A 13304-nucleotide genomic window follows, 5' to 3' on the forward strand; every position below is an offset into this window, starting at 1 on the left:
GGGCTTTCCGTTCGCATATTCCCCTTACACCACTGTTTGTCTTCATACAGAACTTGACAGGGGATGAACTCCAGACTCTGACAACCCTGCCGAGTCGCGTGACTCGCCTGAGCTACCGTCTCAACAGCTGAAAATTGTCATGTTCCAAGACGTTCAAACCGGGGATCAGGCCGACGTTGGAGGAAGCCCCAGATGGCGAGATTGCCGTATCGGTCGTTTCATGTGTAGTATGCGTCGTTAGTGCACACTCTGTTCTTATGATTATTGTAATGATATTGCTTAAGCGCAAATAGTATGCGTCGTTATTGCACACTCTGTTCTTATGATTGTTCGTATGTTATTGTAATGATATTGCTTATTTTATCTTGAGGATGTCCCATATAGGCTCTGTTTTCGCGAGTGCTCGCACCTACTCGCCATTTGCGAGGTCACATGTTTCATCGGTTCGTGGTGGGCATCCGAGTGCCGGTGGCTGAACGGGTTGCACCACTCCTGCAGTGCAACCCGTTTGAGCACCAGAGGAGAATGCAACTTTTCCCCAGGCGATCATGAATGCACGCCCTCATCCACCACATCCCACGTTAGAAAATAATCACCAGCCCGGTCATTTATGCACGAATATTTCCTTGAAAACACTCTGATTTTTTCGCCAGCGATTTTTTTCGTTTTTTTTTCTTCACGAGCGCCTGGTCCTGTTTCCACCAGCACAGAGTAGCGTATTTTAGATATTTTTTTTTACCAGCGCCTGGTCCTGTTTCCACCAGCGCCTGGTGCAGCACAGAGTAGCGTATTTTCGATATTTTTTCATAAATCAGCGCCTGGTCATGTTTCCACCAGCGCAGAGTAGACCTTTGGCTTTCTTCTTTTTTCACAGATGATATATTGCGCCCACAGTCGACTGCTTCCCAAACCACCTTCCACACTACTCAACTGCACCTGGTGATTCTACATTCAGCTACTGCAGGTTGAGCCATGTCCAGTACATTCGATCTTAATGAAACTTGGAGTCAAGATGAGGATTTCTTTGTGCCAAGCACTCGGTTTCAACTCAGTCCTCCATCCTCTCCTCTTCCAACCTACTCTTGTGATTCCACACCAATGCTTCGTCAATCATCTCTCCTTCCAAGAGTTCTCCTGCAGTCATCTCCTCCTCCTCATGTAGCAAGGCGAACACCCTTAGCTCAAATTTCAAATCGGGTAATGTTTTTTTCAATGCCATGTTTACAGCCTAATTGTCTGTCCATCCTCTTCTTTAACATTAAGGCACTCACAGGGAAAGCAACAAACAAGGAGTCAAGGTAAACAAAGTAGAAGTGAAAAAGGAAGGTCTACTTCAAAAACTGCAGAATTTGAGGTGCACAATCAGGATGTTTTCCACCCAGTCTCGGACCTTGCATGTGGCACTCCAGCAATAAGTGGAGCTCAAGTAGGTGTTGGGCAGGCTGCATCAACTATGAGCTTTCAAAACGTTGATGGGAAGCCAACTTCTCAGCCAATTAGCAGCACTCAAGCAAGCAAGCATCCATTGGTAGGACAAATGGTGATGGCCCCATCTATTGGGATGGTGCAGAAACTTGGACCTTGGTTGAAAAAGGAAAGGAAAATCGCACACTACCAGCATGGGTGAGAACCAAACAACAAAAGTGGACATATGTTTCTGAAAAGTGTGTCGCAGAAGGGGTTAACCGTACTTGGAGGCAATGTATGGATAGGTGGAATCGAGTTTACGAAGATTGGAAGATAATTTTTGACTATGGTCGAAACACTCCTTTTGGCCTTAGTGCATATTGGGCCATGGATTCTAGAGCTCACACAAAGCTGAAGCTTCCTCCTCGATTTGAGGAACGCCTTTTTTAATGCCATTGAAGTTTGTTTTGGACAATTTAGAGTGGTTGATCCCGGTGATATTTTCTTTGACACATCAACTGAAGCGCAAGGTATCATTCCATTATATAGAATGCATTGCAATCTTACTTGTGTTTTTTTAAGCATGATAGTGTATAAAATCCTTTGTTGGGTTGATGCATAGGTGCTCCAAGGGCAGGTGTTGAGAGCAATCTTGAAGTAGAGGAGGATATGGAGGTCATAGAGGAGACCTTGAAGGAGAATACAAGTGGACACAAGCGGCGCAAGCGTATTGAACTTGTTGGTGATGCATTAGAGTCTTTTGATCGAACTACCATGAAGCTCGTTGATCTTTTTGGTGAAGTGGAAGAAAAGCGCACAAAGGGCCATAATGAACTTTTGGAGATAACCCGTGAGGAGTTTGAGGCGAGCAAGCAACAAGGAATGCCTAGAGATGGAGAAGGCTAGGTTGGAGAATGAACGGGAGGCAATGTGGCTCTTTTCAAAATAGCCACCGCTATTGAATCCTTCTCATCGGCACTTGGTGTATCTACCCTTTTTTGATCATCATATGATGCCTAGTACCATATAGGTCCTATCCCTAATGTATGGTTCAATGACGTTAGCTTTGTTTGGGCTTGAAACAAAACAACCTTTTTGTAATCTTTTTTGGCTTACAAACTATCGGGGTTTAGCTTCCGTTATGTAATCAACGGTTATGTAATCAGCCTTTGTATGCAATAAGAAATTTAAAGCTATGGATATGTTGACAAGTTTGCTCTCATTGTTGTGCATAGATCTATGTATGTATTCCCTTTTTTAAAAATTTCTCAATGGTTTTCATGCATGTGTTACAAAGCCTTACGGATTCCACACACTAGGGAAAGTAGTGGGTGTGACCAAAACGAAATATAATGACTTGCTCAATATGGGTTCTCAAACATTTTTTTTGCATTGTAAACTCATTTGTGTATGGAAAATGATGCGATGAGTACACAGCTCAGTCGAAAACCTCACAAGAAATGCGTATGACACACAATGCGCTTAGTTGGAGTTTATATATGTTGCAACATCTCAGCTTAACAAATAAAGTTTGTTCATAATTATGAAATTATGAACCGTACAAAACCTTAGTCGAAAACCTTAGAAATGCCCATGACACACGATATGCTTCGGTAGAGTCCAGCTAGACCTGTCTTCAAACTCGCCCCTCCCTCTCTCTCTCTCTCTCTCTCTCTCTTCTCGTCTCTCCTACCTATCTTCTTCCAGCGGCATTGAGCTCTGTCATAGTTTCCTCTTTAGCATTCCTATTTACAGGACTGGAACGAGCAGAGCAAGCTCGAAGGGAGCGGGAGCTATAAGAAATGCAGAAGAAAAGGCAGAGGAAGCGGACCTCCGTCTCCGCTTTGTGGGCGGTGCTCCTCATGGCCTTTGCGGGCAGCTACCTCCTCTGCAGCAGAAGCTCCACCCCCACCGCCACCTTCCTCCTCTTCAACATTTCATGACCCCGAAGAGCCTCTCCTGTCGCCCGAAGAGGTCGCTGCATTCATGTGAACACAACCGCCAATGGAGTGAGGAGAGAAGGGGTGGACACCGCCCTGCGCAAATACGTTTTCATGGCGCTTTCACACGCGACAGGCATCATCTACAATGTCTCTCTGCCCCCTTTCTCGATGGCATCTTGTGCCAGGCCATGCGCATCCGCGCAGGCAGCGCCCACAAAGCGTGGCCTCACCTTCAACGAGTTCACCATCCCGCAGGGCCTCATTGTGCAGACGGGCGGCCCCTTCGTCATCATGGTCTACCGCAGAATCGTCAATTTCACACTCTACTCGGCCCCCCCTGGCTATGCCTTCGCAAGCCCTGTTGTGGGCATGGTCATCTACACCAACCTCAACACCACCTTTGATGATGCCCCTCTCCCTGAAATGTCAGTAATTTCCCCCAACGTATCCATCATTGCCAAGCTTACCATATCTGATCAAATCGCCCCCAATAATAAAACCACTGTGCCCTTCAATTGTGCTTTCTATGACATCAATGGCACCGCCTCATTCACCAATGTGTCATCTTACCCGAACATCTGTTCTTCCAAAATCCTCATGGATGTTGCCCTCATTGTCCCAGCATCTGACATCATCTCGCCATCCCCACTGCCTCCCCCTCCCGCTCCCCGTCACCCACCGCCCTCCTCACATACCCCTCCCCATCCAAACATGCTTCCAATGTGTGGAAGATTGCGCGAGTTTCCACATTTGCCGTACCCACCACTATTTTCTCCTATCTGCCTTACATATCCATAAGACTAGAATTTCCATCCCCTTAGATGCATGCATTTCAACATATGATTCAAAAGACCTCAGCAGCTACAAACAAATGAAGCATGCAACCTCTATTCTCACCATGTAACTCAGAAAATTTCTGCATGTATGTATGTGCCAATGAGCTGCAAAAGATTTCATGAAGCATACAACCTCTATTCTCAGCATGTATTTCAAAAAAACTCAGCATGTTTTTATGCGTCCTTGAGTTTGAGGCAAGCAAGCAATACTTATCATACACGTATCCACTCTCTGCGCCCTAATGCATATATTCATAGTACATCCTTGGATGATTGACTATGGCGTACAAACATGCCGAGCTAAAGAGTCACGCAAAACCTTTGCATTTCTTCTTGGAACCATGCGGGCAATTCGTGGAGCCATCACTGCATCTCGGACATCTATGCCAATTCCCATGTCGATCAGCATGTTGTGAAGCATGCAACAAGTGACTATGACTATTGCAAGTTTCTTTGGCCTTGGACTTGGGATCTTTCGATTCAAATACCCACACTTGCTTTAACCTCCCAAAAGCCCTCTCACTACTACATGTTAGCCTAATACCGGCATTTATACCGACGAAATATAACGGGGTATAAAAAAGCCTCGTCATCGGTATAAACGTCGGTATAACCGTCGGTACCGTAACGTCGGTATAACTATCGGGGATATTTACCGACGCTCATACCGACGCTTATACCGACGCTTATACCGACGCTCATACCGACGCTCATACCGACGCTTATACCGACGCTCATACCGACGCTGTACCAATTTTTTTTTTGGGCAAAATGCTGCTGTGCTGGCTGTTGCCTGACTGCCTGCTGCAATGAACAGGATCAAACAGACAGACAGCACCAGTAAAGCACAAAATTTGTAAAATGAAATGGTAAAATTGGTATGGGCGTAAGGTTTGTGGTGTGGGCATGCCTGAAGGTTGGGGTGTGTATATGGGGGTGTCTAAGGGAGTGTATATGCTATGCATGGCTAAGCCTTGCTTGCCTTTGGACTAGGCTTGTCTATGCATGGCCAAGCCTTGCTTGCCTTTGGACTAGGCTTGGCTATGCTTGGCTATGCATGGGTCTTGCTTGCCTTTGACCTAGGCTATGCATGGGCATGGCTATGTCAAAGCAAATAAGGCCACACAAGAGGCTACGCAGCCGTGGTTGCATAGCCTCTTGTGTGGCCTTGCTTTCCTTTGGCCTAGGCTTGGCTATGCATGGCTATGCCTAGGCTTGGCTATGCCTTGCTTGCCTTTGGACTAGGCTTGGCTATGCATGGCCAAGCCTTGCTTGCCTTTGGACTAGGCTTGGCTATGCATGGCTAAGCCTTGCTTGCCGTTGACCTAGGCTATGCATGGGCATGGCTATGTCAAAGCAAATAAGGCCACACAAGAGGCTATGCAATCGTTGGTTGCATAGCCTCTTGTGTGGCCTTGCTTTCCTTTGGCCTAGGCTTAGCTATGCATGGCTATGCCTAGGCTTTGGCTATGCATGGCTAAGCCTTGCTTGCCTTTGGCCTAAACTTCTTGGCTATGCATAGCCAAGCCTAGGCCAAAGCAAATAAGGCCACACAAGAGGCTATGCAACCACGGCTGCGTAGCCTCTTGTGTGACCTTGCTTTCCTTTGGCCTAGGCTTGGCTATGCATGGCTATGCCTAGGCTTGGCTATGCATGGCTAAGCCTTGCTTGCCTTTGGACTAGGCTTGGCTATGCATGGCCAAGCCTTGCTTGCCTTTGGACTAGGCTTGGCATAGCCAAGCCTAGGTCAAAGCAAATAAGGCCACACAAGAGGCTATGCAGCCGTGGTCGCATAGCCTCTTGTGTGGCCTTGTTTTCCTTTGGCCTAGGCTTAGCTATGCATGGCTATACCTAGGCTTTAGCTATGCATGGCTAGGCCTTTCTTGCCTTTGGCCTATGCCCATACGTAAGGAAAAGCATACGCATGGCTATGCTCATGCATATCCAAGAAAAAAAGGCCATACATGACCTTTTTTGCTTTTGACCAAGGCTTGGCTATGCATGGGCATAGCCATGCCTAGCCTATGCCCATGCATAAAGGTATGACTATACCTATACTACCCAACTCCCACAATGGGGCATTTTTCAAATTGAGAGAAGCATAAAAGAGAGGTAGAGTTTAGGCACTTACCTCAAACAAGATACCCTTGCCCTCTTGCAAAAATATGCAAAAATAGAAAACAAAAAAACACAAAATCAACATTAGCATAGTAAAAAAAAAGGGCAAAATCAACAAGAAAGAGAAGATAAGGGGGTAGGAGAAAGGGAAGGGGAGGGGGAGCTAGCATAGAGATTAAACACAAAACCCTTGTGTGGCCTTACTTGCCTTTGGCCTACGCTTGACTATGCCCATGCATAAGGAAAAGCATAGCCAAGCTTAGGCATGGCTATGCCCATGCATAAAGGCATGCCTATACTACCCCAACTCCCACAATGGGGCATATTGAAAATTGAGAGAAGCAAAAAAGAGCTAGAGTTTAGGGCACTTACCTCAAACAAGATACGCGTGTAGAGAATACTTGCCCTCCTGCAAAAACACACAAACAGAAAACAAGAAAACACAAATCAACATTACCATAGCAAAAAAAAAGGGGAAAATCAACATAACCATAGAAAGAAAGAGAAGATAAGGGGTAGGAGAAATAGGGGGGGAGGAGGGGGGAGTTAGGAGTGAAGGAGAGAGGGAGTTTGGACACAAAACCTTCGAACAGAGCAACGCTGCGAAAAAACCAGAAAATAGGCTCTCGGCTGTGAAAAACTTACGGGCGTCGGTATGGGCATCGGTATAGGCATCGGTATGAGCGTCGGTATGAGCGTCGGTATGAGCGTCGGTAAACCAAAATTTAAAATTACCCCGCCAAACTTGTATCCTCCAATATTACGACGGGCATACCGACGCTCGACATTTGCGTCGGTATTTGAGCGTCGGTATGCCCTCAAGCTCTTGTAGTGTCTCAACAACAATGCGTGTGGATGACAAATAGAAATTAAATCTCCTTTGCATTGGACGAAGAGGGTTGATGTGCGGGGTCATCCACCAATCTCTTAGTGTGTATCCACCGCCTGTCACAATGTATTCATGGATCGTCAAGCGGCCGTGAGTAAAAGGATAACCATTCAAGTAGAGACCCTCCTCCACACAGCGCATGCATGAAGAATTGCGCAAAATCTGCTTGTCATTAGCCGAACCTAGCCATCCCGTAAACACATTCATAAACCGAAGGTCCATGTCAACTATGCATTGCACACTCATAGAATAGTTCTTGTTATACGGTCATACCAATCTTGCCTATTCTCGCATCTTGGCATGTCCATGTTGATGTGGGTGACATCTATAGCACCGCAGCAATTGGGGAGGCCTCATTGGCGAAAGAACTTTTCTTTCACATGAGCTAGGTGTGCAGAATCTCTTGGCCAAAAGATGAAGTCTCGTTTGGTAACAAAGCAAAGCCTTCAACAAACTTATACACTATTTTTGATATGGTTTCCTTTCCAAGCCTGAACTGCTCACCAATTTCAATAAGCCTTGTTCCGCTAGCAAATCAAAGAAGTGCAACTGTAACTTGCTTCTCAATAGGAATAATCCTTCCACTAACTTTTGTCAGTGGGAGTGGGATGGGCCCTTGTTACATCTGCTCTCAAAGCAAGGTCGTCAAATCTTCAAATAATCTCAATGGCAACCCACCAATCCAATGACCTTGGTTTAACATAGAACACCGTGTGTATAGAGCGATGAGAAGCAATATATGACAACATAGCTCTCATATGGGTGCACATGCAACTGACTATCAAAGATATTTGTGTTGAATGTCCAGATAAAACTTGCCTGCGCACAACATTGTTATGCCACAAGATGGATTCCCTTTGAGCTTGGGTACTTCTAGGCTGTACCAAGAACTGAAGAAGCATGACCAACATCCCAAGAGTAGCCATAACCAGTGCAGCAAGATCTCAGGAAACAGGCATTATCGGGAAGGTAGGGAAGCTGTTGAAACCTGTGAGTGAGTCAGAATTGATTCAGCACGCAGTCAGTCAAGAATTGATTCAGCACTGATTCAATTCTGATTCATAATTGATTCAGCACTAATTCAATCACAATTGATTCAACACTAATCAGAATTGATTCAACACTTAGAATTGAGATTTAGCACTGACTTAATTCAGCACGGATTCATTCAGAATTGATTCAACCATTAGGAAAAAAGGGAGCTCATTTTGGGGCCTTTTACGGTTTGGAAAAATAAGCTCTCAACCAATCAATAGAGGGCCAACGTAACGTTGGAAATTCACAAAAATAAGAGAAAATAGATAAAAGAAACAATACTTTATGTAGGTACAAGCGTGCTACATTAATGTGGAGATTAGTTTTTTATTCTCACAAGATCTTTGGACATGAAGATAGAATCTAGTCTGACATTTTCTCTGACAAGGGCCTTCCCGCTTCCACCTTCCTTTGAACTTTGAAATGTTATGCTGCCTTTCCTTCGAAAGGTCTACCATTCTACACCACTGCCTCATTGTGCAGCAGCCTCTTCTTTTTCAAAACTGCTCCCTTGATCCTGTTTGGCTTAGAGTAAGATGTTTCTTGTCAACTGTCTGTCTGCCCACTTTCTCTTTCTTGAAACTTCACTTTGTTACCTTGTTTACATTACTTTGCTGTTGTTACAGATTCACAAGGTCTCCATGGTGAATAAAAACTATGGCCGTTCTTGTGGAAGACGCTCTGATGATAATGCTATGAAGGCAGAATTATACCACACATCATTACCCCATCGACCTGCTTCTTCTATTTCTTCGGTAGAGAATTCAAGTACAGTCAAAACGGAAGGAACTTGGGAAAGGTTTAGTGTTTCGAAAGGAGCATGGGTGCTCATGCAACCTAGCAAAAGAAAGAGACCCCAGACAAAAAACATTTTCTTGGCGTCAGGAAGGGAAGAGTACGAGATTTTAAAATCACCAGAGGGAAGATATCGGTGAAAGAAGTTTTGATTAAGCATGTGTACATGCATAAAGAACTTGTCTTGCAAGACTATCCAAATGATCTTCCGCAACACAGGCCTAATTGTATATTTTTCTATTGTGGTTTTGTTCTTTATGAGATGTATGGATTTTTAAGATGAAGCTTTCTTTCTTTGCTTATTGACATTCTTGTGTTATTTTATTTCAGATTTATACCCTTCATCGTATGAGACATGGCAAAACATCGATTGTATTCTGGGATTTATAGATGTTTTGCATGGATCGATAGGAGAACAACAATACCAAGGTCGATGTGCAACAGAGCTAGCTCAATCGGGTATATTTTTTACTGATCATTTTTATCAGTTGGCTGGACAATGCTAACACACATGGTGTGTTAAGAAAACAAGATCATCTGACTTATCCTAGTCTCATTAAGCACTGCTATTAGTTTACTTTACTCTATTGATTCATATTGCTTTTTTGCAGGTGCAGATGACATGCTCTGCATCAGCTACATAGTCATCTCCCTCTTCATCTAGGAGATGGTTTGAGAGGTACAACATGATCCCCAAAAAGCTTTTCTGGGTCATTCTAAATGATAAAGTTAATGATTGAACATTCTAAATGGCAAAGTTGATGAATGGTTTTAGCAAGGATATGCAGTTATACATGAAGAACCACATGCAAGTTATTCATAACCCATACATCCTCAACACCCTGTTGGTCACAACAATAACTCTCCTTCATATAGCCCTTTAATAGAATGTGGAACTAGGATTTATGGATACCCTGTCCTTGTTTGGTAGCCTTGCCACCACCTAATGGCAACCTCACTTCTCTCTCTTCACCAAAATCCTCAACACCTCCAATGCTAATTTCCACCCCACCCTACTCCTCCAACATCACCTACTTCTACTATCCCACCCTCCCTTACCTATGTCTTCTACCACCCATTCCACACAACCCACATCTTTTACAATCCCCTCTCCTACTACGGATCCCTCCGTGGAGGCAGTCATCCAAAAGAGAAGGTGGCCAATATTTAGCTCTACAAATGAGGAACTTCAACTAGACATGCCTATCCCTAATTTCCATGAGCTACATTCCCCAATGCCTCCCAAAGTATCTCTTTCCCAATTGCAAAGAAATCTTCTAGGTGAGGAATCCACTTCCACTGAAAAACCTGAATACACTACTTATGGAGGAAAGTGGGGGATTTCATATGACTTAATGGGCTACAACCTCTATGAGATTTAGAGGATCCATGGATAAGTTAGCATATTTGCAAAGGAAGAATGAGGGATTAATGCAACAATTACACAAGGACAAACAATTAAACAATGCAACAATTACACAAGGATAAACAATTACACAATAAGGGATTAATGCAACAATTACACAAGGATAAACAAAAGGATCCATGGATAACTTCTTGATTTCAATTGATCACCTTAAATTTAATCATAGCTTCTAAAAGATTTCATTACCTTAAATTCAATCATATCTTCTAAAAGATTTGATTTCAGTTCAAGACAATCACTTTAAGCTCAATTGTGACTTCGAAAGTTTTGATTCCATTTGATGAGTGCCTTATTATAGTATATATAAATAATGCATATAACATATATGTTTATAAATAATATATACATATATATGCATATCTATGTTTGTATGTATATATAATAAAATTACACACACACACATATATATAATTTATGAATTATTAATTACTATAGTGCATATATTTAGTTGCACACATATATATAATATACATATAATTTATAACTAAAATATATTCATTTATGTATATGTGAGTAACTATATATATGCACTATAATAATTAATAACTATAGCAATTAATACATATATTTAATTACTCACACATACATGATATACATATACATAACCTATAATTCATTAATTACTATAATGCATATATTTAGTTACACACATATACATAATATAGATAAGATAAAATTAGTTAACCTTTTTTTTTAAAAAGGAAAGAGTTCTTTATGTTCAAAATTTGTCATCCCTCCTACTCTCTCTCTCTCTCTATCTCTCTCTTTCTCTACCTCATTGCACTCTCTTGGCCTCTACCACCAAAATGTCAATAAAGAAGAAGAGTTCATGCTATTGCAAGGTCCCTTCTTTGAGTCATAGGATATTTCAAGATTTTGTCTATGACTATTGCTTACTATGTGCTCTCAGAGGTATGTATTTCACCTGTATTTTACATTAGTTGAAATCAGGGGTCTATGTGTGCAATCAAACTTTTGTATGCTCAACTAAATCTAGTGTTTCTATGTGCAAATGGCATCCAAAAAAGTGTTTGATTATTAGTGCAAGGCCCCATCTACCCTCTCTACCACCCATAGGCCAAATCCAAACTCCCCTCTACTCTCTCTACTGTCCATGGTCCAAATTTTCCTTTATGTGCTTGGTTCTCCTTGACAATCATCCATTGCACATTTGAGATGTAAACAAAGATAGCTTGCACTTGTTTGTGAGAGAGAATATCCTACCCTCAACCCAAAGGAGACATAATCAAGTACGCTAATTTTATCTCACATAAGAATTAGGGTTTGTTAATACTGCATTATTTCCTCCATGTGATAATTAGAGTTTGGTTATGGTGCATATTGTTTCTTCCACAACAACCACATACTAACATCATGGATTGCTAAGGTTTTTCATAAAGACTCACCATGCATTCACATTTTCTAGGGCATTCTCTCGCATTAGATTTCTCTTCTTCACACCATTGATCTCCTCCACTCTATATTGTCCATCATAAAGCAATTTCCAAGTGCTATTGTGGTCATGGGTAGTAATGACCATAATGACTATTGAAATTATGTAGAGGGGAGTGTGAGTGTGTGCATATGCTCGTGTGTGTGCTTAACATACTTCAGTACTCTTTTAATTTATGGTTAATATGATGTGTATTCAACCTCCTTAAAAAGTATGGTAGTAAAGTATCTCAAAATGTGCCACCACATCAATGTAAACTTCATTCCTAATATAAATATTCCATGAGAATTGTAGATAATGGTTTATAGAGCTTGAGAGTAAATTGTATGTATATTGCCACTTATGAATGTTGTGGTATAGAGATCAAATGGTGTGTGCAAGCTTAAGCGGTGTGTTGTAGATGCAAGATTAAGGCCTAAACATGCCACTTTGTTGCTGGGCTCATGTTATAAATTTTAGTGTATTAAGATCTCTCTCCATGTTGTGCTTTTGCAATGATAGAGCTCACTAAATATGATGCAAAGGTTAATGTAGTCATAGCTCGAGAGTCTATAAAAAACTTAGAAATCTTACTTTTGTAGCAGTATAACATTAGTGGCATAGTGGACATGCCACTTTAATTCTTGGAGATGGAGTAGGACTACATCAGTGTAAAAACATTGGTTAGTATATATTAGCATATGTTAATGGTTTTGCAAACAAGAATTCATGTGCTTTTGATGTGTTTAGGTTGTTCTTAATGGTTCTAAAAAGAGAGACTTCATGTGATTTTGCTATGTTCATTAAGTTTTTGATTGTTGTGTTTATGGCACACCTTTGTAAAATGTAGGTTTAAGAAATATTTTGTTTTAGTTGGGGGTCGAGGCACAGTTACAAATGGATTTGTCACTTTAAGAAGTGATAGCACTAGCTTGCATGTGTAAATAAAATTTGCTTGATGATATATGCAATTTTGTGAGTTTATACCTCTTTCAACGTATTGATTTGCAATGCTAAGGGTGCTAGAAGGTCATCATTATGGTGGTGACGGATCTAATGTTTGATGAAGAGGATCTTTGAAGGCCCACATAGGCTATAGTTATGAGTGTTGCCACGTATGAGCATGCATTGAGCATTAACTAAGCATTATAACCATGTTTCTAGCTCAGTTTCTAGCCATTCATGGTAGTTTTTCCAAGAATTCTTAGACCTCCTCATGTGTTTAAATTGAAGCTCTACACAAGGGAAGAGATTTGATAATAAGGATATTGTAAAAAAGAGCTTTGACAAAGTTCTTGATTTTAGCAGCACTTTGCTCAACATCCATGCCAAGTACAACTCTTTGATGAAGGCGCTAGAGGTGTTTCTTACATTATAGCTTCAGATGATACTTTATGGATACTTGGCTCTTGAATATGCTCGT

At 41.9% G+C, this 13304-nt stretch overlaps 1 protein-coding gene and 1 pseudogene across 1 annotated transcript; both read left to right on the forward strand.

The window, feature by feature from the left end:
- Positions 1 to 271: 271 nt before the first annotated feature.
- LOC147625370 (uncharacterized) lies at positions 272 to 2627 on the forward strand. Its single transcript, XM_086818998.1, has 3 exons — positions 272 to 1197; positions 1274 to 1937; positions 2030 to 2627. Exons 1-2 carry the CDS (start codon positions 973 to 975, stop codon positions 1625 to 1627), a joined length of 579 nt encoding a protein of 192 aa, XP_086675124.1. The 5' UTR covers positions 272 to 972; the 3' UTR covers positions 1628 to 1937; positions 2030 to 2627.
- A 582-nt stretch (positions 2628 to 3209) lies between these two features.
- LOC147625371 (uncharacterized) lies at positions 3210 to 4171 on the forward strand (annotated as a pseudogene).
- Positions 4172 to 13304: the final 9133 nt, after the last annotated feature.

This window comes from Cibotium barometz, chromosome 24, assembly GCF_041138505.1.
Source record: "Cibotium barometz isolate CiBa-2024 chromosome 24, ASM4113850v1, whole genome shotgun sequence".
Classification (NCBI taxonomy): Eukaryota; Viridiplantae; Streptophyta; class Polypodiopsida; order Cyatheales; family Cibotiaceae; genus Cibotium; species Cibotium barometz.